The 25,652-nt window shown below is 40.2% G+C and overlaps 1 protein-coding gene across 3 annotated transcripts in view; it reads right to left on the bottom strand.

The window, feature by feature from the left end:
* LOC116327039 (band 4.1-like protein 1) overlaps window positions 1–25,652 on the bottom strand; it is a 136,984-nt gene that overhangs the window by 74,155 nt on the left and 37,177 nt on the right. For all 3 annotated transcript variants that reach the window (XM_039612208.1, XM_039612209.1, XM_039612207.1), the window contains exons 2-3: window positions 10,296–10,433; window positions 8,247–8,411 (exon numbers count right to left, since the gene is read on the bottom strand). In XM_039612208.1, coding sequence (XP_039468142.1) covers window positions 8,247–8,411; window positions 10,296–10,334 — 204 coding nt within the window. In that variant the 5' untranslated portion in view covers window positions 10,335–10,433. The remainder of the gene's footprint in view (window positions 1–8,246; window positions 8,412–10,295; window positions 10,434–25,652) is intronic.

The raw sequence follows: 25,652 nt of genomic DNA, 5'->3' as shown, positions 1-25,652 counted from the left end.
AGTTTGTTCAAAATCACCGCTGGATTTCTGTAATGAGAGGCATATTCGAATCGTCATATCTCCTTAACAAAGCGAAGTTAAAACATGAGGCTTGTCCCAGTATATCTTCAGACACTCCTGACTCTCACAATTCAAGAATTTTTTTCTTACCTATTACCGTTCTGAGATGAGTTACACTTGTTTGAGGGTAGGAAATTCGTCCTTCGCTCAGATTTCTTCAGATTTCAAACTCTGGAAATGAACCACTTTTTTCTTTCGTCATATCTTTTTGATGGATTTCCACAGAGACCTGAAAATTTCCATGACTGTTCACCAAAGCCTGCTGTCTCTTACGGTGAAAGAATGATATCAATACACCAAATAGATTTAGAGTTAGAAAGCGTTGTTTGAGGGCAAGTCAAGGCAGTTTTCGCTTGCCTCTACTCAGTTATGGTGCATTACAAGTCAAATATCTTTAATAATTCATATTTTAATGATAAATTGTAAACACTTGAAGATTCCCCCATCTCTTCTGAACAAAACGGTGTCAGAATGACCGTTCTAGCCCCTACGGTTAGGAAATTATGGCCATTTGTTTGAGAGGAATCCTCACTATGAGAAATACACTGCAGAAATCCTGTCTCTCTGTGTGCTGAGTGTGTAAAAACGGCTGCACCTGTTTTGGCGGGAAAAAGTACACAGCCTCTCTGATTGGTGGATTCAAATTTAGCAGCTCCCAGGCTGCTTGACTGACCTAGAAACTTGCTTGTCTCTCCCTGTGTGTGTGTGTGTGTGTGTGTGTGTGTGTGTGTGTGTGTGTGACAGAGAGAGAGAGGAGAGAGCCTTTTATGGGAGGATCTTATTGTATGATTTAAATTCAATATATTTAGACTGGTTGACTGAATTTGATCCTGTGTGTCTCTCTGTGCTTGTGTGTTTCCATATGTGTCCATATTTGTGATTGTGTGACTGTTATACTTTTTTTTTGCAGATTTTTTTTTTTTTCATTTCACAATTACATTTGAGGGACCCTTAGCATGTTCAGCATTTTTCAGCTGTTCATTTTGCTTTTCCAATTTTTCTGTTTAAGTTATTACTATTGTGCTGAATCATACTATTTCTGCTATTTTATAAGATTTGTGCTAAATATAGTATTTCTGCCAAATATAGTATTTCTGATTAATTATAGTTTTTCTACCAAATCATAGTACAGTATTTTTGCTTTTTATAGGATTTTTATAGGATATTTATATTGCTTAATATAGTATTTTTGCTTTTTATAGGATTTGTGCTTAATACAGTATTTCTGCTAAATGTAGTATTTATGCTTAATCATACTATTACTATATACTTTTGCCAGGTCCCCAGGCAGCCAATCCTCTGAGGACTGAGACATTCAAATTTACATATCAGGGCCTGCACGGCTTCCCAGCCAGCCAATCATATCTGAGGTCTGCCGTTTCTTCTCTCGTCATATCTCAGCGACGGATGTACAAAGAGCAATGAAAATCGCAGGCATAGTACACCAAAGTCCGCTGATTCGCCCAGTACAAGAATTATGCTTCTAGTCCACCTAGTTTTTGAGTTACACGACGTTTTGTAACTCCAAAAAACGGCGCTCTTTGCCTCTCACCGCGATCTAATTCTGACTGCTCATCACCCTGTTTTCCAGGCCCCCGTTCTCTTTCCCAGTGGCACAGTTTGTAATGACACAGGTCTGCAACCCAAAGGTCGTGGGTTCAATTCCACCTTGGACAACATGTTTTTTGCCCTACAAATTAATACACTATCACAGACCAGTAATTCATATTGATCATTTATTACAATTCTGCAAACTTTTATGATTTTACCAGCTTTTCTAATATGGACCTCACATTCTTGTTAACACTCCATGGCACAAATACTGTTCCCTTTAGGCTCTGTGTATGTGTGTGTGTATCAATATTTCTCCCATTTTAAAGTATTACTCCTCCATAATTGTATTTCTGTTAAATCAAAGTACTTTTACTACATCTTAGTACTTCTGCTCAATCATAGTATTTTGCCAAATCATGGTTTTTGTGCCAAATCATAATATTTGTGTTATGTTATAGTATTACTACTAGGTGGAGGAATTTCTGTCATGTTACAGTATATGTGCTGATTACAGTATTTCTGTATAATAGAATTTTGGCAAATCTCCTCAGACCAACACAAAGTCTGGAAACTCTCCATAGAAAGTCAATGGAGAGCTTGTTCAAAATCACCGCTGGTTTTTCTAATGAGAGGCATTTTCAAATCGTCATATCTCCTTAATGCAGCGAAGTTAAGACATGAGGCTTGTGCCAATATATCTTCAGACACTCCTGACGCTCACAATTCAAGAATTTCTTTCTCACCTATTACCATTTGGCCATGAATTGGGTTTGTTTGAGGGTAGGAAATTGTCCCTCGCTCAGATTTCCTCGGATTTCAAACTCTGGAAATGAGGCACTTTTTTTCTCTCGTCATATCTTTTTGATGGATTTCCACAGAGACCTGAAAATTTCCATGACTGTTCACCAAAGACTGCTGTCTCTTACGGTGAAAGAATGATATCGAGACTCCAAATAGATTTAGAGTTAGAAAGCATTGTTTGAGGGCATTAGTTATGGTGCATTAGAAGTCAAATATCTTCAATAATTCATATTTTCAAGATAAATTGTCAACACCTTAAGATTTCCCATCTCTTCTGAACAAAACGGTGTAAGAATGACTGTTCTAGCCCCTCACGGTTAGGAAATTATAGCCATTTGTTTGAGGGGAATCCTCACTATGAAAAATAGACAGCACAAATTCTGTCTCTGTGCTGCATGTCTGTAAAAACAGGTGCACCTGTTTTGGCGGGAAAAAGTACACAGCCTCTCTGATTGGTGGATTCAAATTCAGCAGCTCCCAGGCTGTTTGGCTGCTGCTGCTGCTAGTGTGTGTGTGTGTGTGTGTGTGTGTGTCAGAGAGAGAGAGAGAAAGAGAGGGCGAGAGAGAGTTTTTATGGGAGCATCTTATTGTATGATTTAAATTCAATATATTTAGACTGGTTGACTGAATTTGATCCTGTGTGTCTCTCTGTGCCTGTGTGTTTCCATATGTGTCCATATTTTTGATTGTGTGACTGTTATACTTTTTTTTGCTGATTTGTTTCCATTTAACAATTACATTTGAGGGACCCTTAGCATGTTCAGGATTTTTTCAGCTGTCCATTTTGCTTTTCCAATTTTTCTATTTAAGTTATTCATATTGTGCTAAGTCATAGCATTTCTGCTGCTGTTCAGTATTTGTGCTAAATACAGCATTTCTGCTATATCATACTATTTCTGCTATTTCATAAGATTTGTGCTAACTATAGTGTTTCTGCTAAAAAATTGTATTTCTGCCAAATATAGTATTTTTGATTAATTATAGTTTTTCTACCAAATCATAGTACAGTTTTACTGCTTTTTATATGGCTTCTGAGACAACCAATCATATATCTGAGGGCTTGCACATTCAAATTTGCATATTGTTGCCTTCATGGCTTCTAAGTCAAAAGATAATCCATGTCATATATCTATAATATTTCTTTTCTTTTTTTAAAAAATGGTCAACATTTCAAGATTCCCCCATGTCGTCTGAACAAAACGGTCTAAGAATGACCGTTTTAGCCCCTACGGTTAGGAATTTATGGCTGTTTGTTTGAGGGGAGTCCTGACTATGAGAAATAGACTGCAAAAATCCTGTCTCTCTCTGTGCTGCATGTGTAAAAGCCTGCACTTGGTGCACCAGTTTTGGCGGGAAAAAGCACACAGCCTCTCTGACTGGTGGATTCAAATTGAGAAGCTCACAGCTGTTTGACTGACCTAGAAACATGCTGTTAACAGCCCCTGTTCACTTTCTGCTGCTGCTGCTGTGTGTGTGTGTGTGTGTGTGTGTGTGTGTGTGTGTGTGTGTGTGTGTGTGTGTGTGTGTGTGTGTGTGAGAGAGAGAGAGAGAGAGAGACAAAGACCCTTTTAGGGTAGCATATCATTGTTGGATAAAATGTAAAATGTAACAGCAAACTTAACCATGTTCCTTTTATTCAGCTTGTCATTTTACCTTTCCAATATTTTCACTTAAGTTATTACTATTCTGCTCAATCATAGTATCTGTTCTCAATCATTGTTATTAAGCTATATTGTAGGATTTCTGCTAAATCATAGTATTTCTACTATATTATATTTTTCTTTCTAAATATAGTATTTCTGCTATAGAATAGTATTTCTGCTATTTTATAATATTTGTGCTAAACTGGAGTATTTTTGCTAAAACATAGTATTTATATAAAATTAAAATATTCATAGTATATTACAATGTCTCTGGTAAATCACAGCATTTCTGCTATGTTGTACTGTTTTTCTAAATCATAGTATTTCTGTAATGTTTAAGAATGTTTGGCTAAATATATTCTTTCTGTTATCTTATACAATTCTACTAAATTTTGTATTTTTGAGAAGTTATCGTGTTTCCTGTAAGTTACAATGTTTCTGCTAAGTTCTGCTATGCTATTGTATTTCTGCCAAGTATTATGTTTCCTCTAAGATATTGCAGTTCTGCTAAGTTACTACATTTTAGCAAAGTTCCTTTGATTCTGCAAATTTTACAATTTCTGCAACTTTTCAACTTTTTCAGCTATTTTTAGCAGACAGCTTCAGCATTACAGCATCCACACTGCATTTTCAAGAGGAAATGCAAATTTTCTAGTTCTATTTTATTATTATAGATTCCGTGACGCTTTTTTGTACTCTATCTCCTTCAAAACCGCTCAACTTAGAAAACCATTCAAACACCATTAGATTCCTCTTCTTTTGGACATGACTGCTTGTATTTTTCTCATTTATAACATTTATATTTTTAAAATTATTCAACTTTTTTCAACAAAAATTTCCCATGTATTTCAATGGGGAGACCCTTCAAATCCTCATTCAACTTACTCCTCTTTAAACTGTATCTACTTCCACATACGTTGACGTAGAGCCACCATTCAAACTTTAAAACGAAGACAAGACATTCAACTATTCAACATGTATTTATCTTTTCAATATCTATTATACTTTTTCTTCAGTTCCAGTTTAAGTTTCATGATGTTTTTTCAGCCATTTCAGAGTTTATAATGGGTGTGTGTGGGACGGAATGTTGGGGCTAGAGTGAGACAGCTCAACTGCTAGAGTGAGAGGAGCAAAAAATTAATCTTAAAATCTTTTTAAAACTGCTGCTGTGTCCACGGTGTTTGGTCTACAGGTATGATTTTACCCTCAAAACGTAGCCATCGCTGTCCTCTTTCATCCAATGTGTTTACTATTGTACTAGGTGTTAGGGTTCTTTCATAAATGTCACCAATGCACAGCCTCCTCCCTCCAACTCCTCCATAGACTCTAATGTTAAAATGGCTCAGAAGGTTCGTTTGAAAATCAGAAGAGCATGGTGTTTTTACACTGTCACCACGTCCATATAATAAGCTCCACAGGCATGAAAACTGAGAATTAGGTAGACTGGACATTGCTGCCACTCACGGTGAAAGAATTTCGTCAATAGGACCTGTACTTTTCATTTGGGAGCGATTTGTTTCGACCTGACTTTTCTGTTCATTTTAAGCAGCAAAAGTGAGGTGCATGTCTGTGCGCGTGTGTATGGAGCCATTGGGTGCAGTCACTATAGCAACCAGGCTCACACCTGCCTGCTTAACGAGCTCTCTCTCTCTCACTCTGCCAAGATTCATCTTAAACACTTCTCTTTCAACTGCTGCTGTGTCCACAGTGTTTGCTCTACAGCCATCATTTTACCCTCAAAATGTCACCATCGTTGTTCTCTTTCCAACACTGTCTTTCAAAGCTCAGACATTTACATTTTTTAAACTGTGTGGATCCAAGTGGAGGGATCACATTTTAGTCATTCAGTGATTCAAAGAATATGAACTTTTAATATTCATTCAGATGTTTTCTGACTTTGAATCTTAGGTTTTTCTAATTTACATTTAAAACATTTTCAGCTATTTTCCAACTTCTTCTGTGTAAAAATCAGCTTTCAAAGGTTCTGCACTTTTGTTTTCAGGTTAAAAATTCTGTTTTTTCCAGCTCATTCAACATTTTTAGGTTAATATTAATTCATTTCAGTGCATACATTCAGATTCAAGCATTCACACTGCAGTTTCTTCAGAAAATGCACTTTCTAGTTATTTAATATGATCATGTAACCATGTGATTCTTGAACTTAAAGACGTGTGCTTTTACAGGAGAGTTCAATATATCAGTGCTAGGTGGCTATAAAGAGAGTTTCAGGATCTAAGTTGCTTTATAATAGTTAATATACATAAAAGTTATTTAAACTCAGTAAACAACAAAATGTGCATGGCTGTTCTGCAGTTTACTATTTTCATTTGCCTTCAGGATATTACTGAACTGTGTCACTGGAGCTTAAAAGGACATGCTGACCACTGGCAACCCGAAAATGATTTGTACACTAAAAACAGCCATAAAAAATTATGTTTCTGTTCAAAAACACTGCCTGTAAGCATCACTGCCAAGTAACCATAAGGTGAACATAAGGAGAACAAATAGTAGGATCTGCTGTATCGAGAAATTACTAATGTAAATGAAGAACATGTTCACAGAAACGCCTTTCCACCCTCCTCTTTGTAAAATAAGGAGCGTAAGAATACAGAATTGTAACAAAGGACAGTTTTCTTTGAAATGTGGTGTCTAGATACTTTCTTTGGATCGCATTACAGTAACACTGTGAGGAATCCTGGAGTTATTTCTGAGCAGGGAATGTCCTTAAATATGAAAAAAAAAATACATGGGGCTGTTTTCTTAAATTTGCACAATATCTTTAAAGTTTGAAACATCCTGTCTAAGAGTGATGGTGAAAAACTAGCTCAAGGCTTGACGACTATAATTCATTATTATTAGATGAGTCTAAAATCTCCCTGAAAAGCCTTTAGTTGATCCAAATAAAACTGAAGTGAACTGAACTGAATTAGACTGAGCAGTGGAACAGGAATGCCTCTCGGTTGCGAGCGCAGTTATTCCTTCTGTGTCCATGTGCTGTGGTGCCGGTGGTTGCTAGGGTTCAGGGGAAGCAGAAAAGTGATGCGATGTGGTGCAACACTTGTGTCTTTGCAGCAATATCTGCTGTAATGCTATTTAGAATCGCTAAAGGGGCAAAAACTGATCTATTGTCAGTTTCCAAAGCATGTTTACAAGATGTTACAAAAATCTGTTTTACGCCAGCCTAGAATATTCTTCACAGTTCAGATTTAAAGTTTTCCCATTAGAAAACAATGGCTGTACAATGGATGGCTATTTTTATTACAGAGACATTTAGATACTGATGAAACTTAAAGTCAGGGTCACTTTGATTATGAATTTCTAGGATTTCATTAGTTTGTTGATAACGAACAGTTTCTGGATGCAGTTTGCTAATCAAGTGTGTCATCCAAATATATTCAGTCTTAGCTCCAAAATACATCAAATGAAACTCCAGAAACCAATGGCTACATCCATCTGTTGTAACACAGCCACACAGTCCACTGTGCCCGCTAAGCTTTTGTACACACACGATGGCTCCAGACAGACTATTCACTTCCTGATTTTTGATGTACATCCACACAGATTTCTTTTGAGTGGGATAAAAAGTTGAAACGTCACATAGCTTGAAATATTGCTGCCCAGTCATCTCCACAGTCAAGTAACTGAATATAAAGACATCCTTCACATCTTGAAAAGATATTTTAGCCAAAAATAGATAGGCCTCCTCTGCCTGAGGTGCATGCTGCTGCTAGTCATAAACTACCATAACGTCGATGCCTTGTATTTATCTAAGGAAATAGACTTACATCTATCTCTTCTGTCCTCACTTATGCATGCATTCAGTTTCCCTTCTCAGCAAGCGGCAAATGCCCTATTTCACTCTGCAGTGTAATGACGACACATCTCTTGTGTGGAATGAAGACTTTAAACTGCATTATTTCTTTGTGTCTCTGTGTGTATTACAGAAATGTGTAAGATTTCTTTGAATTCACCCTCTGGTGAGTTCTCAGCATGGCACCCTCGCTTTTATTCTTTTTGCCCCTTTTATCCGCTTTGTGCAACACTATACAACACACACAACTGCCCACAGAGGGAACCAACAACAAAGGGAAAAACATAATGTTCCCTTTTTTCCAACTGTTTGCTCAAAGCACGATAAGCCTAATTCCAGAAAACATGTAAATGCAAATTGTTTTCCGTCTGGCGTACCTCAGTTTCTCCTTCGAACTCGGAGGAATCCAGTAGGGTCACTTTAAAGGGGGCTGTTTTAAGCCGTTTGGAGCCTTTCTGGGGAGATTTCAGGTTCTTGTTGGGAGACGTTTTTTCAGACATGTCATCGGTTTCTCTGTGTCCATCCATGTGCTTGTTCTGCTCCTTTACATGTAAATATAAGAAAAATATATAGAAAATGAAATGACAGTTTGAGTTTCTGTCATTAAAGTAATTGTTAAAGGATAATCTGAAATGAAATACAACCATTCTGCTCCAGAAGAAATACAGTTATGGCAACCAAAAAAAAATCTTGTGCTGAAATATGACAAAATAAGTGGATTCACGTTATATGGAAGCTCTGTCCTGAGAAGACCGTCTGGACAAACAAACTCTTTTAAGTGTGAGAGTTGTATTTTGCAAAAATCTGTGTGAGTTATGAGCTTCAGTGCCAAACTGTCAGGAAACACAAATATATTCAATAAAACAACAAAAACAAAAAATCCATAAACACAAGTCATTTTTGCAGACACATAAACATAAAACAGCTGAGTTTTATTTAGATACATTTTAACATCAGTAGTCAGACCTGCATTATACAATGGTGGCTATGGTGGCTATAAAAAGGCCTGTGAGCTGGTGACAATTTCTCACCACACCCACTAAATAGCAACTGCTGCTAGCTAACAAAACCAACAGCCAAAACTTTTCTTCTTCTTTCTTACACTTCTAAGTGGTATATGGCTTGACATGTCATAATGTCTAGTAATGATGTTCACTGGAAAGACTTTAAATCTCGCATACCCCAAATTGCAATATGTCATGTTACGAACATTAGTAGCATTTGTTAAGTTAGCATGACTGCCTGAATAGTTTAATTCATATAAATACATTTATTTCTCGTCCACCATTTTGGACATGTGACAATCTTGGTGACAATCTAGGATTAAGTGAATAAGCCCGACTACACAGGCCTAGAGACGGGTATGAAGTGGCTGGAGGAGGTTGAAAGCAGTTCCCAGGAAAATGATTACTGCAGCTCCAGTTACACAGGCTTACAGACTTTCAGTCGCCCATTGCAACTGCACGGCAGTCGCTTTGCTCACTAGCACATTGCAACAGTCATAGTTTGAGGAGAAATGAGGGTACTTTTTAAAGATGTACTATCCACGAAACAGCGAGTACAGTGGACTATACAGTGGACTGTACTCACTGTTTCGTGGATTTTTTTGTTTTTGGTGCAATTTTGCATGCTTTTTACAGCACATTGTGTTTTGCGTCCTAATTGGCTGTAGACCATTGTCAATCAATCTCGTGCGGCGTCTCCTGTACAGTACAGAATGCGTTCAGCTTGTAAAATTTACATAAATCTTCGTTCGCTAGCAGTGAGACTCTATAGTGCTGCACTGTATGTTTGTAAGTTTTCTCCCCAACAAACAACAACAATGTTGACGAAATGTTTTGCACCGTCAAAGGCAAACGTGGGTGCCTTTGGTTTCATTCTATAATACTGGACTTATTTTTCTACGAAGTGTGAAAATGTTCATCCCTGTCTGAGAAAAGTGTATAAAGTATGTAGTGAGGGGTTTTACAGCCTTAAAACTTCATGTAGCAGCTAGCAAACAAAACAATCACGCTGACATTTTTGGTGCTTCACTTTCTTTATAGTTTCATGCAGCAAGAGCCAGCAACCTCCAGGAACCACTTTCAACCAGTGGAGGAACACACATTTTTCCAAAGCAACTGGTGATTGTATGCCATCCAATATGTGTATGGCATTACAAGATACAGGAATAGTCTGGCACAGATTAATCAAGAAGATTAGATAATGGGCTAGACGTAAACAGTTTAATGAAGAATAAAGACTTTGGTTGTGTAGACAACAATTATTTTTCAGTTTAGCTTTTACTTAGAACAGTTCCAAACTCACTATATAAAAGCTATAATATCATGTTTTTCCAAATGGCGGTGTGTTTTTACTGTGTTTCCACCAACTAGATTTCTGTAGCATTAACAGTAGTCTAGTAGTACTATGAGATCCATGCTGACCTGTTTCGCTATTTTACTGTCAGAGGCTGAGTCCTGCATGTCTGCTGCTTCCCCCTGCTGTCCGGGAGGACTCCTTGTTTGCGTTCTTCACCTCTGACTCGAGGCCTTCCTCTGTCACTTCAGCAAAGTAACACCAACCTGAGAGGAGACAGGAGCATTGCAAATATATAATATCAAGTTTATAATGAAAAATAACTGTGTGTAGGGCTACAATGCTATATCGATGTCATTAATCGTTCCCCTCTTTAAAAAAGAAAAAGAAAAAAATCTAAAAATATTCTGAACACAAATGCATGTATTCCCAAACCATAATGGCGCCTTCATTATAAATTCTAAAAGCTGTGCTTTCTTTGTAAAACACCACTTGCAAAGACATAATTCAAGCTGCCGTCAAGGGCATTTACTTTAATTATAAAATCCCTCACTCAGCCAGATAGTGATCATCTATTTAAGCAAGGCAAGTTCCGACACTCAGGTGACGAATACCACAAAAAAGTAAATGAGGTTATGAGTGCTATAGTCAGTATTTGCTTCAAATACCAGCTGTTAAAGAGAAAAAAAGGTAACAGTAGGAGATTACTTATCCATCAGCAGCTACGCCTGTAATTCTTCAGTCTGTCTGATTTGAGCGCATATATGCACAAGTTATTAAACCTAATAGTCCAATGTTCGTCACATAAAGAAAATATTCTACCTAATAAATATAAAAATGCATAGAGAGCAGCAGACGCTTTGTTTCAGTTATATAGGTTTATTACGTATCATCAGCGACCAAAGTCAAGTGTTAATTTTCCTGGAAATTCGTTGGAGCTTGCTGTCTTTAGTTGCAGGGTGTAGGTGTGGGTGGATAGAACAATAACCGCAACTGCAGTGACACAACAGAGCAGCCAGTTATGTCAGTTAGCACGTCTAAACAGAGGCCCAGAAGATAAATACTTAAGACACTTAAGACACTCTCACAGACACCTCTGCACTAGTTAGAAACCACAGCGTAGAAATGTTGCAGCAGATGCATTGTTGAATTACTATTCTACCAAGTTAAAGCAACAAGTAAAGTTTCAGTTTATTTAATTGGTTCAGGAATCAGAGCAATAAGCATCCATTGCAAAACTGGTAGGTAGGTTAGCATTTGCATGGATGCATATTTTTGTGTCAGTTTTATCTAACTAGTGAGTAAATGAGTTTTTTTAAGTAAAAATCACAATATTTCCTTCTAAAATGTGGAGTAAAGAAATAAAAATGAAACTAAATATAAATACAACTACATAAAAACTGTAGTCTTATATATCTTATCTTAGATTAGTTTAGCCTGTTTTAGCTTATTGTAGATTAGCTTAGCTTGTTTTAGATCAGATTAGCTTAGCTTGTCTTAGATTATTTTAGGATGTGTTAGTTTATCCACATTAGTGGAGAAGTCTGCGTTAAAGGCTTACCTCCATAGCTCACTAAACAACACACAATACTCGCAAATTAAATTTATACAAAAACAGAAGTAGCTGAAAATTTAGGCTGGAGTTTTACAGGGTTTACGTGGCATTTCGCCTTGCTTTAGCAACATCTGAGTCTGGAGTGGTAATTAGTGAGCTTTAGCCTGTTTTTCTATGCTTTGTGCTCAGTTCAGGAAAAAGTTTTCCAGGCTGATATGAAAGAGGTTTTCCCCTACAATGCCTGCGTGTTCAGGTTATTGTGCAACAGTCACAATATGTGCAGTAAATAGCCAGTGTTATATATGGTATGGAGCAAACATGCATCAACAAAACAGGCTGTCTCGTATAAAATGACTAATGGAGAGGAAACATCAAGGACTTCTGTTTGCAATATTTTGCACCCCGCCCCTTTTTGTTCCATCTCCTGGCACCATATTACATTTTTTTTTTTTTTTCAGTTTTAAGCAAGGAAGCTTTTTGTGACTCAGATTTTGTTTGTAGTACTTAAAAACGCCATCACAGGAGAAGTATTTTGTTCACATTGTAGATTTTCTGTGTAATAATTTATGTTCTCTTCTGAGAACTCTTGTTTCACCGCTGAGGCTTCATGTTTAATGTCTCAGAAGCCCACGTGGGTTAGATACATTTACGTGCGAGATGCAAAAATAAAAATGACACTGTGTGCACTGCCTAGTCGTCTGTTAAAAGGGAACAGGCAGCTCTGCCTGCCAACAATGGATTTCTCACTGTATGACTGCTGAACATTAGCGGAGAGCAGCGATTTAAGTATGAAGCTTCTGAAGCCGTGGAACATTTTAGTGCGAATGGCCCAGATACACAGTAGTTAAAACTTCCTGCTCCTGCTTTTATTTTTGCAATTTACTGAACAATGAAGAAGCTGCTCATTATTTTTTCAGTCTAGGGGCGGATTAAAACAAAAAACAAAAAAAGATGACCCAGGAACACGTTCTTCTTTAACCTTTAATCAAAAGAAGGCAGTGTACATAATGTGTAAGCATAACAGGAAAAATGCTTGCATTTTACACAAGTCCCCTGAAGGTCTGTGCTGTATATAATCCATACTGTATATGACCCTGGAGGTCTCTATGCCCCACAAGCAGCAAATCACATCAAAATAATGCACCTGAGGATTGTAGGCAATCACAGCCAGCACGGGCAGCACAACCGGTTCACACTGGTTCAGAGGAAAAGACAGTCCCCTCCCAACTCCAAACCAGAGAAGGTCTTGACATACACGCACGTGTTTAAAGGAGTGTGAACCCCTCCTCTCACTCCTCCTCCTCCTCCTCCTGGTCTGCAGCTCTATCACAACTGCCCCATTACTTACAATCACAGCAAATTGACAGAAATGAATTCTCCTCCTTGGGGACAAAAGTGAAGCGTGGACTGGTATGTCCGCTCAGGGCCTCATTTCCTCCTCGCTGTCTGATCCAGCTGAGTACTGAGCTATGAGGTGCCAAATCAATTTTCTGTCACTGGCTGGATCGTGGGTATGACTGCCAAGTAAACTTCCCCGAGTGAAGAGGTAAAGCTCAGGTATCGCGCTCTGACGGAGGAGGAAGCACACCAGCGTCCTCCCCCGGTCCAATTCAGTCAAGCCGAAAATAACGAGCCTCTCCCCTGCGTGCTTTACAGGTGCGCGCTTTCTCATTCTGTCCAAGAGAAACAGAAGCTGACGTGCCTCCCCCCACCACCACCACCATCACCGTTTAAGATCCATCTGGGCTACATGACACGGTGCATTCATCTACAGCCGTTTCTGTGAATATATCTGTCTCAGTTGTGCTGTGTTCAAAGCAACAAATTACCTGAGAGCAGCTCCGCTCTAACAGTGTCTGTTCATGGCTGTGGACGTTTTTCACTCTCACTTCAAACATGTTAGCAAGCCCACAGCGAAGCGTGACACATTTTATAACCATACTCAGATTGATAGCTACTGTTGCTTTTGAAGGGATATCTTCGATTCATGCCAGCCGATAATGAGAAAGCCTGTCGAGGACGCGCGTTCAAGCAGGTAACACGTAAGAGAGAATACAAATCACACGATCCGGAGTGGGCTCGGCACTCGGTGGGGTCTCTTATTGAGACATCTCTTGAAATCAGATTAATTACCAAATTAACGCAGATTGATGTCACAGAGCGAGGCAGTCAAGCTCTGCAAAGGCATTAATTTCCTGCAACAGACTATTACCCACAACGGCCTCGATCACCGCTCTCACCGAGACCTCTGCGAAGGAGAAGAAAGAATCAGAGAGTGCAGAATGTGCTGCATGCTTCCTTTGTTGTACACTGGGTGCAGTTTACTGACAAGGTCTGCCTTTGATATCTGCCATCAGTAATAATAATTCATTACAGGGAGCGGCGTATTGTTTCCTCAGAGGGTTATGACACGCTACTTTTCCCTAACAAGTGCTGCCTTTCCTTCGTGTTTCTTCTGCCTCTTTCTCTTCACTCTCATCAGAGCTGAGCTTTCATCTAAGCTAGCCAAGTGGAGGGAAAACGAGGGAGGGAGCATGCACGTCTGTGGAAGACTACTGGCTCGGCTCCGAGATGCAGTTGCCATGGTAACGGCATAGAGCGCCTCTTTTTTTTTTCTTTCTTTCTTTCACGCCCGCTCTCCTCTCTTTTTCTCCAAAGACGAGTGACAGAGAAACAGAAAGACCGAGCTAACGAGGAGGGAAAGATGAGAGGCCAAAAGATGAGGCGGCTAGGAAGACGGGCGGATGGGGGTGGGGAGGTTGGGATCGAGGATAAACGGAAAAGATAAGAAATTACAAGAGGCAGGAAATAAGATGATGTGGCACCGCAACTCAGAGGAAATGTCAAGCAGCCTTTCCTCTGATTTTGCGTCGGACGAGCTGTGCACAGGGACTGACATCGAGGCTGCAGGCCACCTCTTGCTAACCTCCTTCTACTACATGCTGAGCAATGAGAACCCTGTGCTCACCACTCTTTGGTAATCCCATTGTACAATCCACCGCTCTGGATTGTACAATAGGTGATCTTAATATCATTTACCATTAGCAATGCTTCAGAGTAATCAAAGAGCACCGGAGAGTAAAAGAAGTGAGCAGAATAGCTACTGCAAAGGGCTACATGCTAGATGTAGGATAAATGCAGCCAAATTGAAAGAGTCCAAAGAGTCCCACTGTTTGATGATGAAGCAACAGCAGTGATATGTGGTATAAAATGTAGATAAAAGAGGTATCTTGGGTTCCTGGTACACAGCGCCTTTGCTCAGCCGTGCTTCAGGGCTGATGTTCAAGTACAGTAAAAACAAGTGGAAGAAGCGACGGTGAAACATTCCAGCAGCAACAGTTCTCTGAATATTTTGCATATCAAAGTTATGTGACTCATATTCATATTCACAATGGACATTTTGACTTCGGCAACACTGCATTGTGGGAATTTTTGCAGTAGCAATGCACACACCATACACAAGGCATTTAAGTGTGAGTGTTAGAATACAATATGTTGCCAGTGATAATGGCAGGGGTCACTATAAAGCAATCTCTGTGATGTTATACACATTGGAAACAGTCATCTACAATACAGCACAATATCCGTGCACCTGAAGATGAAAAAAATATCAATAAGAGGGCTGCAGAGCATGAATTATATATTTATTCCCCACACTGTGCTGTCAGTGTCTGTGTACTATCATTACTGTTTTACCTTAATGCTGTTTCAAATCAGTTATTTAGCTCTCTGATTTGATTTTTACTTGCGAGTTCATTCATTTCTATTTTCATTTATGAAGTAGCCACTCTAAATGCAATTAGATGGGAGAGTTGTTAAGAGGCGATGCACGTTTTTGCGAAAATATCCAAATTTGCAGCTAATGTGTTAAATTTATACAAATGGAGATCAACGTTTCCCTCAATCATCTTTCTATAAAATGAACATGATGTGTGGAGTGGCCGAGGTGAGAAGCCACAAAGACATAAGTCAACAAGCCAGCCAGAACACGCAGACTAATTTCTCTTACTTAAGTTAGAGTTACACTGCATTCATTCAATATACTGGAAACTGTCTTTTGTTTAGTCAGTCGTTCATTTTGTATTAGTCCAACTGTAAAAACAAAGCTAACACACAGGTGAAGCTAAAAACTGCAGTTCCTGGTGTGACCACTTGAGGCTGGCTCCAAAAAGCAAGTTAGACAACAGTCACTGGCCAGACCCCATATACTCCCATGCAGAAATGCCCAGTGTCCACTGAAACTGACATGCTCATGACCTGTGATCATGTCAGTGTCCCTATTAGTCATAACAACAATTCAACGAGTAGCCTTCATAGCAGATGGCTGCCTGAGCTTGAGCCTGGTTTTTCCAGTGTGTAACTCACCCATTTGGATTTTGGTAACTGACAGATGTGGCGACACAGGCAGTTACTCATAATTGTCTGCTAGGCCACACCTCAGCCAATACAAATGTGAACTGTACGACATCGTTATGGTAAAGTCAAGAGACCAAAACTGAAAAATGCTGTAAAATCCAGCATCTTTCCCCTAGTACGAAACTTTGTAATACTGGCCACACGTTAAACTTTTTTTGCAGACTTGAAAGATAAATTGTGGTCCATGCATTTTCTATCCTCACACTAAGGTCACTAGGCATCTGCTACTATGCTGGGCAATAGGCTACCTCATCAAGTTGTCAGCAACTCTGGCTCTTCTTCCCACAAAGCAGCAGTGCTGCTGCTGGCATGTCTCGTCCCCACTGATCTGAGGCGCACAGCTACGTGTCAGAGGCAGGTCATAAAGTCGATCCGACCGAGAAGGAAGAGAGACTCAAGGACGCTGCCCTCACTCGCTCTAATGATATTCTCTTCCTAAACAGCAATGTCGTTGGGGCACCTCTTGTAGCTGGAGTGCCCTCTCATTACTCTGTGAAGTAATCATGGGTAATCATCAACCAAAGTACAATAACAAGATGAGGCTTCGCCAGACAGACAGCACAACAACAACAATAACAACAGCAGCATTAAGCTCCACATTCCTACAGTGTGTCTGGAATCACCACAGAGGAAGAGAGGCTGTGTTTTCCTTAGTGCAGCCTTAGCAGGAGTGTCGCTCTCCAGACTAAATATGTGAATTAGGATACGAGCTCAGTGAGAGATAAGTATCAGCACACAAAGCTGCAGATAGAGAGCAGAGTTATGGAGAGGGCCAGAAGTTGGGGTTAGTATAAATTGCTGCAGAGACGTCCTTCTGTCACAGCGTATCTAATGGGAGCTGACCTTTCTGATGCTGGGCCGGAGACTACTGGAGCATGCACGAGGACCTTACCTCTGATGGATCGGTCTCTGTGGGTGCCCAGAAGATGCTCCCAGCAGGGGCTACAAATGCAACGTTTTTTTCCCCCTCCCTTGCACTTCTTCCCTCGTTCCCCACGCTCACAGCTGATATCGTGATAAACAAGCGAACGCAATGCAACTAAAGTTAAACCTAGCAGGCTGAGAACATGCTAATGAGAGTTTAAAACAGGGAAATGAGGACATGGGCGTGGGAGCACATGGGCGGTCGAAGAGGCATCATCACGAACCTCGAGGGCAGGGAGACACATGGTTGCAAGATGAAGCTTGTCGGCTCGTCGGTGCGCTGTCAAAGCTGTGCAAAATCCGAACTCACTGATCGGTGCTTCTTAAAGGGCAGAGGCTTTTAATGCTGCATCTTTTTTAGATATTTCCTTGGGTCTCCTGAGAGTGTCAGACAACAATAGCCAAAGTCGCTTCCAAAAGAAGTCCTCCAGAAATGTTTGTTTCTTCCCACTGCCCACTTTGTGTGTGAATATCTGTTATTTCCCGGCTAAAGCTCAGGTTCCGTTCACCAAATGTAAATAACTTAATTTTATCAGGTAATAACAAAAGAGAAAAAGTGCAGTTTGTTCCACTTTTGTCCCAACAGATGCATAAAACATGTACAAGCGGCAATTAAATGCAGCCATTTTAGATGTGAGGCTATGTGCTTCTGTTGTTGTGTGAAAAAGAAAAAGAAAAGGCGCTGTCACATTGTCAAAGGCCAAATGTGTAATTGTCTCCACAGGAAGCCTCCAATGTGCTACAGTTAATGAGAGACTGTCACAATGGTTGCACTTCCCAAACCAGATTCTCAACGACTGTAATCTCTGAACAGGAAAATTATTTCCTATTGCTTAGAATCACAATTGCAGCTGTTGGGTTTGTTTGGCTGTTGGAGAAGTGCTGATGACAGCAAACAGCAAACAAGTCCGTGCAGTTCAGAGTGTCACTTTAGACGAATCTATGCTCACTAGCATTGTTACTGTTTAATGTTACAGAGTTAAAGGAAACTAGAGCACAAACAAGGGTAAACATAGTTAAGATGCTGACAGCATTAACACATCAGTTGTTAGCTTTGTAGTTTACACTGGCATGCGTCAGTTTTTAAGTTCAAGCCTGTAACACAAGGTACCTGTGCAACCTTCTCACTCGAATCGCAAACAAGCTGCTGTTTGTGCTCCGCGGTTTTATGATCACGCTGTCAATAAATCCACATCTCCGCTAACAATTTCAAACCGCTCTCGTCTGATGACCCAAACGGCTTCAAGTTTTGCCTCCACACAGCACACAAATTTGGTCAATCATTTTGGCTTTCCCTTTGAAGAAATGCACAAACACACGTCCTCCCACACGCCGGCGTTCTCTCACTTTCTCTTTGATTTGCCCTTTTCTGCGTTAAATCTGCTAATTTATTTTTCTCCGTATGTAGTCAACTCATGTTTATATGGCTTTTCATTCTTTTTTACAAGCTTACAGTTATTCTTGCCTCTGCATCTTTTACAATAACTTGCCATGATATATTTGTATGTAGAAAACAGATTTTTTTTTGTGTGCAATCAGCCTGACAGGAGACGATGGCTGCAGAAGCATTTGTTGACAACACAAGCATCAATTTAAAGCCCTTTCAGAGATCCACCTAGATGTGATGAGAATTTCATGTTGGGTTCGTGTCTGAATAACGACTGATTTATTTCAAAAAAAAAAAAAACGGGAAAAAAAGCAATCTAAAAAGTCACAGAAACCTTTATATGAGAAAAAAGAATTCAGTAAAATTTCAATAGCAATTTTGGCAATGCACAAATAATGCTGATTCACTGAGTGACTGAACTCTCCATGTGTCTTGTGCTGCTGTAGCTTATAGAAATGTTTTTTTAGCCAATTGGGGCAGCTGTCAACAAGATACTAAAGGTGCTCTAAAGGTGATGTGGGTAGCTGCTTCCATGTCAAGGTGACATGTGGTTCAGTATGTCATCCTGTATGTTGGTTCAATTAAAGTTACAGTTGTGCCTAGGTTCAGTATGTCATCCTGTTACCTCTTTTTTATTCTACCACTTCGGTGGCTAACCGCTCCATTTTGCTAACTAGCAAGAGACTTGTTAACTTGTAAAATTACAACATTACTGAGTTTATTATAAAATTTCCTACGGAGAAAAGTAACAACTTGGCAGTCAAAAATAAACAATTGCAGTTAGCATGTGCATGTTGCTAATATTATCTTATATAACCCTATGGGCAGATTTTTTCAGGCCTGAAACGCTTTAAAATTCTTCATTCATTCAACATGACTGCACACCAGTGAACAAAAGACATGGATTGAGTAGTTTGGTGTAGAAGAACTCGACTGGCCTGCACAGACTCCTGACTTAAACCTGACAGAACGCATTTTGGATGCATTAGAGCGGAGACTGTGAGCCAGGCCTTCTCGTCCAACATAAATGCTTGGCCTCACAAATGCACTTCTGGAATAATGGTCAAAAATTCCCATAAACGCATTCCTAAACCTTGTGGAAAACCTTGCCGGAAGAGTTGAAGCTGTTATAGCTGGAAACTCTATGGATTAAGAATAGGATGTAAGCCATATTTGTCATGATTCAGCTGTGTGGCAGGCAGGAAGTGGACCCAAACGCAAGCTCGCGGAGGCAGGAATAAACTCAAAACACAGCTTTATTGCTGGACAGGAAAACGGCGAAGCAAACTGACATGAAACTAAACTGGGAAACAATACACTGGTACACAGAGAAACACACGGCCATGAATGAGGGAGAACGCGACACAGGACTGAGGGAGACGCGGACCTAAATACACAGAGGGTTAACAAGGGGAGTGGGCGCACACGGGGAACACAGGTGACACTGATAATCATAACGAGACAGGGCAGGAGTGAACACAACATGACGCATACTGACGAGGGACTGTCAAAGTAAAACAGGAAGTGCACAGAGGTTCAGACGGGCGGAGAGAGAGAGGACAGACATAACGGGCTGGGGAAGACATTGAATGAAACACAAGGAGGGGAAACGAGGGCTCACAGATACACAGAGGGGCACACAGGGGGTAATCAAATAAGGAACATCTTGGCAGAACCTAGGAACCAGGCATCAGGAACCTAGGAATGAAAGAACAAAGTACAAAACACATGAAAACTAAGAATACTGGGCCAACGTGGCCCAGGACCATGAGAATATTTATATCCGTGCAAAGGCAATTCAGTTCAATTCAATCTTATTTATACAGCGCCAAATCACAATAGTCGTCTCAAGGCGGTTTATATTGTAAGGTGGACCCTACAATGATACATACAGAGAAAAACCCAACAATCATATGACCCCCTATGAGCAAGCACTTGGCGACAGTGGGAATCGGTAGAAACCTCCAACAGAACCAGGCTCAGGTAGGGGCGGGGCCATCTGCTGCGACCGGTTGGGGAGAGAGAAGGAAGACAGGATAAATGACATGCTGTGGAAGGCATGGCAGATGTGCAAATACTGAGAAAATAGTGTATATACAAAGTAAAATTTTTAGTGCAAAGAAAATCTGTCTTTTATCTAGGAAAACACCAGGTCAAAGCATGAAGGCTTTATTTTTTGTGGTGTGTAAAATGTTACAGATAAATTACCAAATGTTTCAACAAAGACGTACTGGTGTCAAGTTCAAGATACTGGCATTGGTTCTCTACCATTTTCTGTTTTGGTAAAATGAGTGGTATTTGTTGACTTTACCGATGCTTTTTCTCACAGAAAACAGCCATCTGGTGAGGCTGGAAATGAATGAGGACTGGTTAGTTAACCAGAGAAGTAGAGCATTACAAGGTGAAACCAGAATAGTGAAAAATGAATATTCCAGCAGGGTTTGCCACTATACTTTAACATTAGTGTCATTTGGGAAATAGTTGCCAAAGTGCAGCTTAATTTAATGCCACAGCATTCAGTTCAGACTTGGTATCATTATTTCCTGAAACATGTTTTTTAGTTTATCTCAAACTCATGCCTTGTCTCTGAGAGTAATGTTTTAATAAAGCCATTTATTTAATGGACAAGAACTGAGCGTCTGAAAGATAACGGCAGAAAAGTGACACCAGTAATTCTACATATTCTTTATCTGAAAAGGGCTAAAGGAAAATGTTTCAGTTCTATCTGTCCTTAATAAAGAGAATTCACATAATAATGATGATTTTTTAATTTAAAGTATTAGTGAGACATTACAAAAAGCTCTCCTTAGATATCTCAGCCTATAACAGTGAGATAAATAAGTGTGTTGTGAAATCCATCCCTTCCAACCAGGAAGTTGTGAGTCGTGCCTCATGATCCTGTTATAAGCACCGATACAATACCCGCCTTTGTTTCCTGCAGTGTTAACCCGACTGGCACAAGGCTCAGATTAGTTTTCTTTTTTAATGGAAAACTGATCTGCAGACAGGGTTTCTTTAAAACCGAGCACCCAGTGAAGAGGAGTGTGTCTCAGCACAGTCCATTTTTAATGTAAAAAAAGAGCACACTTTCATCTTTTGTGGCGCTTTCTTCATGAACTTTTGATGTATCCAAGGTCAATCTGAGTCCCCACTTATTCTCAATCAAAAATACGACTTACATGTTCGGGAGGATTTCAGAGCTATGACACACAAACGTGACAACGAAACCTTGTGTCAGCTGGCATATATTATGCTAATGGTCACGCTCAAGTGCATATTGCAAATGCATGTCCTTGTAAGAGAGTTCATCGGAAAGAGCAGTACTCTGTTGGAATAATTCCAGAGAGCACAACACAGCCAAGACTCGGTTATCTGGACACTAAGGACACAACTAGCTGCCTCCTAACACTGAGCTGCCGTTTACACACAGCAGTGCCCTCCAAGATGATTCCTTTCACCCTTAAAGTCATAGCAAATGCCATAAATCAACAGGAAACGCCGGGTGTCAGGAACCCCTTACAGCATGACTCATCTCTTCACAGGTCGCCTTGAGTTATAGTCCCAATCTTTTTTTTACTGTATCTGAACTGTACTCAGGGGATCAACATGGATCAGCCAGCAGCACACAGGAGGAATTGTTGGGATTCCCCTTTGGGAGGATGCCTGGAGCTAATTTTTTTTGCAATCCCATTACATTTGTGATCAAAATTCCTGGAAATTGCAGGGACTACTCCACACTGCAAGGACGCTAAACAGTTGAATTCGCTTCATCTTTCTAAAATGAATGAAATACCACGAGACGCAGTGATTCACAGCGCATCGAGGAAACTATTTCACCTTTGTTGCCTTAAACGGAAAGATAAAAGCTGCTATTTTCATCTCCAGAACACTTCTACGTAGAACTTCCATGAATGTTAATGGAAACATAAAAACCTCATCAGAACAACACTGCAGTGTGGTCCACCGGGAACAATTCAGAAGACTTAAGAGGTTTGCTGGCCTCTGTGCTATTTTGGCACAAATGGACCCTCCTCCTAGGCCCCAGTGGCACCGCTCTCTGCCAGCTGAATGCATCCTCCTGCTGCTGCTGCTGCTGCCCAGCTAGCTCCGGCAGCCTCAGTTGCTGCTGGCTAATGGACTGCTTACAGTGAGAGGGGGAGAGGGGGCAGAGCAGCTGTGGGACATTGCATCAACATGGTGCAGGTGCAGACCATCACCACACAAAGAAGGCTGGAGTGCACGACTCAGTTTGTGAGTGTTTGTTTGCTTGCCTTCATCCCCAGTCCTTCTATGCACACACACACACACAGACACACACACACACACTGGGCATGAGCTCATCATTCAAGATGAGTGGCACACACTCCAAAATGTTTTGGATACAGGCCAATTCACATTTTCCATGCCAGGATGCAGAGACAGAGGTCGTAGCTGTCTCAGGCTCCATGGATGCAAAATGCCGCAGGAGAGGACACACGGGGAAAGAGGGGGAGAAAGACGACGTGTGCAGCGCGTTTGTAGCCAATCGCTAAAGCCAGTGGTGTAAAGGTGACCGTGCTTGTGCCTGCTTTTGCAATGAAGATCCCTCAGCTTTGTTACGACCTCCCCGAGACGCTGAGAAACAAAGAACTGTTATTTTTTTTAAATGTTCTCACTTATTATTTTCATAATTTCTTTCTTCTTTTTGTTCTTTCATTAGTATTTTTTAATTATACTCACAATGTGTGCATTTTTTGTCTGATGTTTTCTCTCGGCCTTTCTATTCGTGGTCTAACGTTCTGCTATTGCTCTGCTGTCATTAAAGAGGCTATATAAATCAGTTATTATTATTCCCAACAGTTTCACACAAAACACTACGGCAACAGAGACTGCAGCATCACCCACCGTCCCCGTCATGGCCCATTTCAAGCTTGGTCCCAAGCGCCCGACGGAGAAGGTGGCACCATGCCACACCATATGGTATTCTATGTGGCGGAGTGCAGCTCTCTGCGGGAGAGCTGAGCTGTTAAAAGAAGAATCCTGTCAACTGGACTAATTAACGTCTCTGTGATCCGGGAGGTTTAACACAAAACCGGGCCAGACACCCTTCACCAAGCATTACATTTGCCAAGGCCTTTCTGCCGAGCAATACACAACTATCTTTACACATAGAGCAGACGGCGGCTCGTGATCTTGACTGTAGATGAAGGAGGCTTGTTAGAGTAACATTTTATCACTCTGTCTCTCGTTCCGCCCTTTGTGATCTGATAGGCCTGGAATAATAAGCAGTTAGCGCGTTATCCGCTAACAGCTCCGTTGCAGCGCGGAGATAAAGCCGCACAGATCTCAGCAGGTGTGACCCCGCAGCAGAGCCTGGTAATAACAGTGGAAGCTTTCACAGTGACACGTAATTATCATGAGAGAGGAGCTTTTAAAAAAAAGAATCATCAAAAGATCGACTTCAGAAATTAGCTTCAGCATGTTTAATGTTGACATTAAGGCGGTGCTGATAAAGCGCTCACTGTGTTGCCAAAACACACATAGATACAGTAAAGGATATGAATTTTAGTTCACATGGCTTCTATTATGAATTAAGCCAAGACAAAAATCTGTTCGGCGGAAAGCACAATCTTTTTCTTTTCCTTTTTTATGTCATTATTACAGGTAAAAATTAAATGAATCAATCTGTTAGACATTTGGACAACAAACTCTGCAGATGGGCCAGATGTACATAAGAGCCTTTTGCACATCTTCCAGGTACAGATGTGACACATTTGATGAGGTGATTTTTCACAGAAATCCAAATGTCAGCACACAAAAGATACGACCGTAGAGTCACGCTCAATCAGTCGAGTAAAAATACGGATTAAGAAACAATGTACCAAAAACAATATCAAAACAGTTCATAAAAGCAAGCAAACAGGAGACGGGGAGTTGCGGCAGGTGTTGATTAAAATGAAGCTTGAGCACGATGCTCAGCGAACTGTGAGATCACTACAGGCTATGACTGCGCTCTGAAGATAAGACCTTTGCAGCATGCACTGAGCTACATTTAGTCAAGCATCAGTCGGATCAACAGCATCTCCACCCTCCACCTGCTCGGCTGGGTTCCCAGCTGTGGTGGTTCTTATGCTGATTCTCTCTCTTCCTTAAGATTTTATTCCTTAAGAATTTCACGATCAGTCAGAAAATATTTTTACATTTATTTATTACCAGCATTTTTCTGCAATAGCCATTTATTGTATCTGCAAGTAGCAATTTCCTCTTTAGAAATGTATTATTGTTGAGCATGGATGGAAAATGAGTTAACAAACCCGATTTGATGGTAATAGTAAAAATAAAAAAACAACAATAATAAACTTTATATTTTAAGCTATACAGCGTAGCTAGCTCCACTAGAATCAACCTTTAACAGGACTACATAAACTATATAAAGATACATGCTAGTGACATTTTTAATGTTATTTATCAAATTTATGAGAGAACATTCAGTTTTACTTACTAAACCTAAAAATCAGAATGCGAATGAAGAAGGACTTTTGTGTTTCAAGTAGACAAAACCACGTCATGGTTTTGTTGGAAAGAGGGATCAAATGCCAGACGCAGAGATAAGCAAAGTAAACAATAAAAAGTGAGACTTTATTGAGCTAATCCAAGAGCAAACAAAAAGTCCAGTGGTTGAAAGCAAGGCAAAAAGGAGCATGAGGAGGACAAGGGAGACGAACAGACTTTCTGATAGGGAAAGGTACCGACTGCCACACAGGTGGGACCAGAAGCAGAACGTAAAACCATATGAAGACACATGAGAACACTAACCTCTGAAATAAAACAGAAAGTAAACTGCTGTCTGAACTATCTGTGCTATTCTTACTGATGTTTTCACACCCACAATTTTATCTGTGTGGGCCTTATGCTGACCACCCAAGCTAGCTAGCTGGCTTAACAGTGGAGCAGCTAGCTCAACAGCTGCAAGCTAATTTATGTTAAACATTTAATTCCTACATATTAACATTAAGTTATTAAACTAATTAGTTTTACAGACTAAATGTAACAAAAAAACAGACAATTGTTAAGCCTTAACTTCTTCACACTTCCAGGTCACCAGTTTGCCATATTGACTTAAGGTCACAGTCACAGTGTTTTAGCCACATGCTAAACAGACACATTTTCTGAAAATTAGAACGTGTTACATTTCAGTCTCTTACATTTTGGTGTTAATTTTGC

Source organism: Oreochromis aureus, linkage group 5 (assembly GCF_013358895.1).
Source record: "Oreochromis aureus strain Israel breed Guangdong linkage group 5, ZZ_aureus, whole genome shotgun sequence".
In the NCBI taxonomy this organism is placed as follows: Eukaryota; Metazoa; Chordata; class Actinopteri; order Cichliformes; family Cichlidae; genus Oreochromis; species Oreochromis aureus.
Note: the sequence above shows the minus strand (reverse complement) of the source record. Positions and strands in the feature narration are given on the sequence as shown.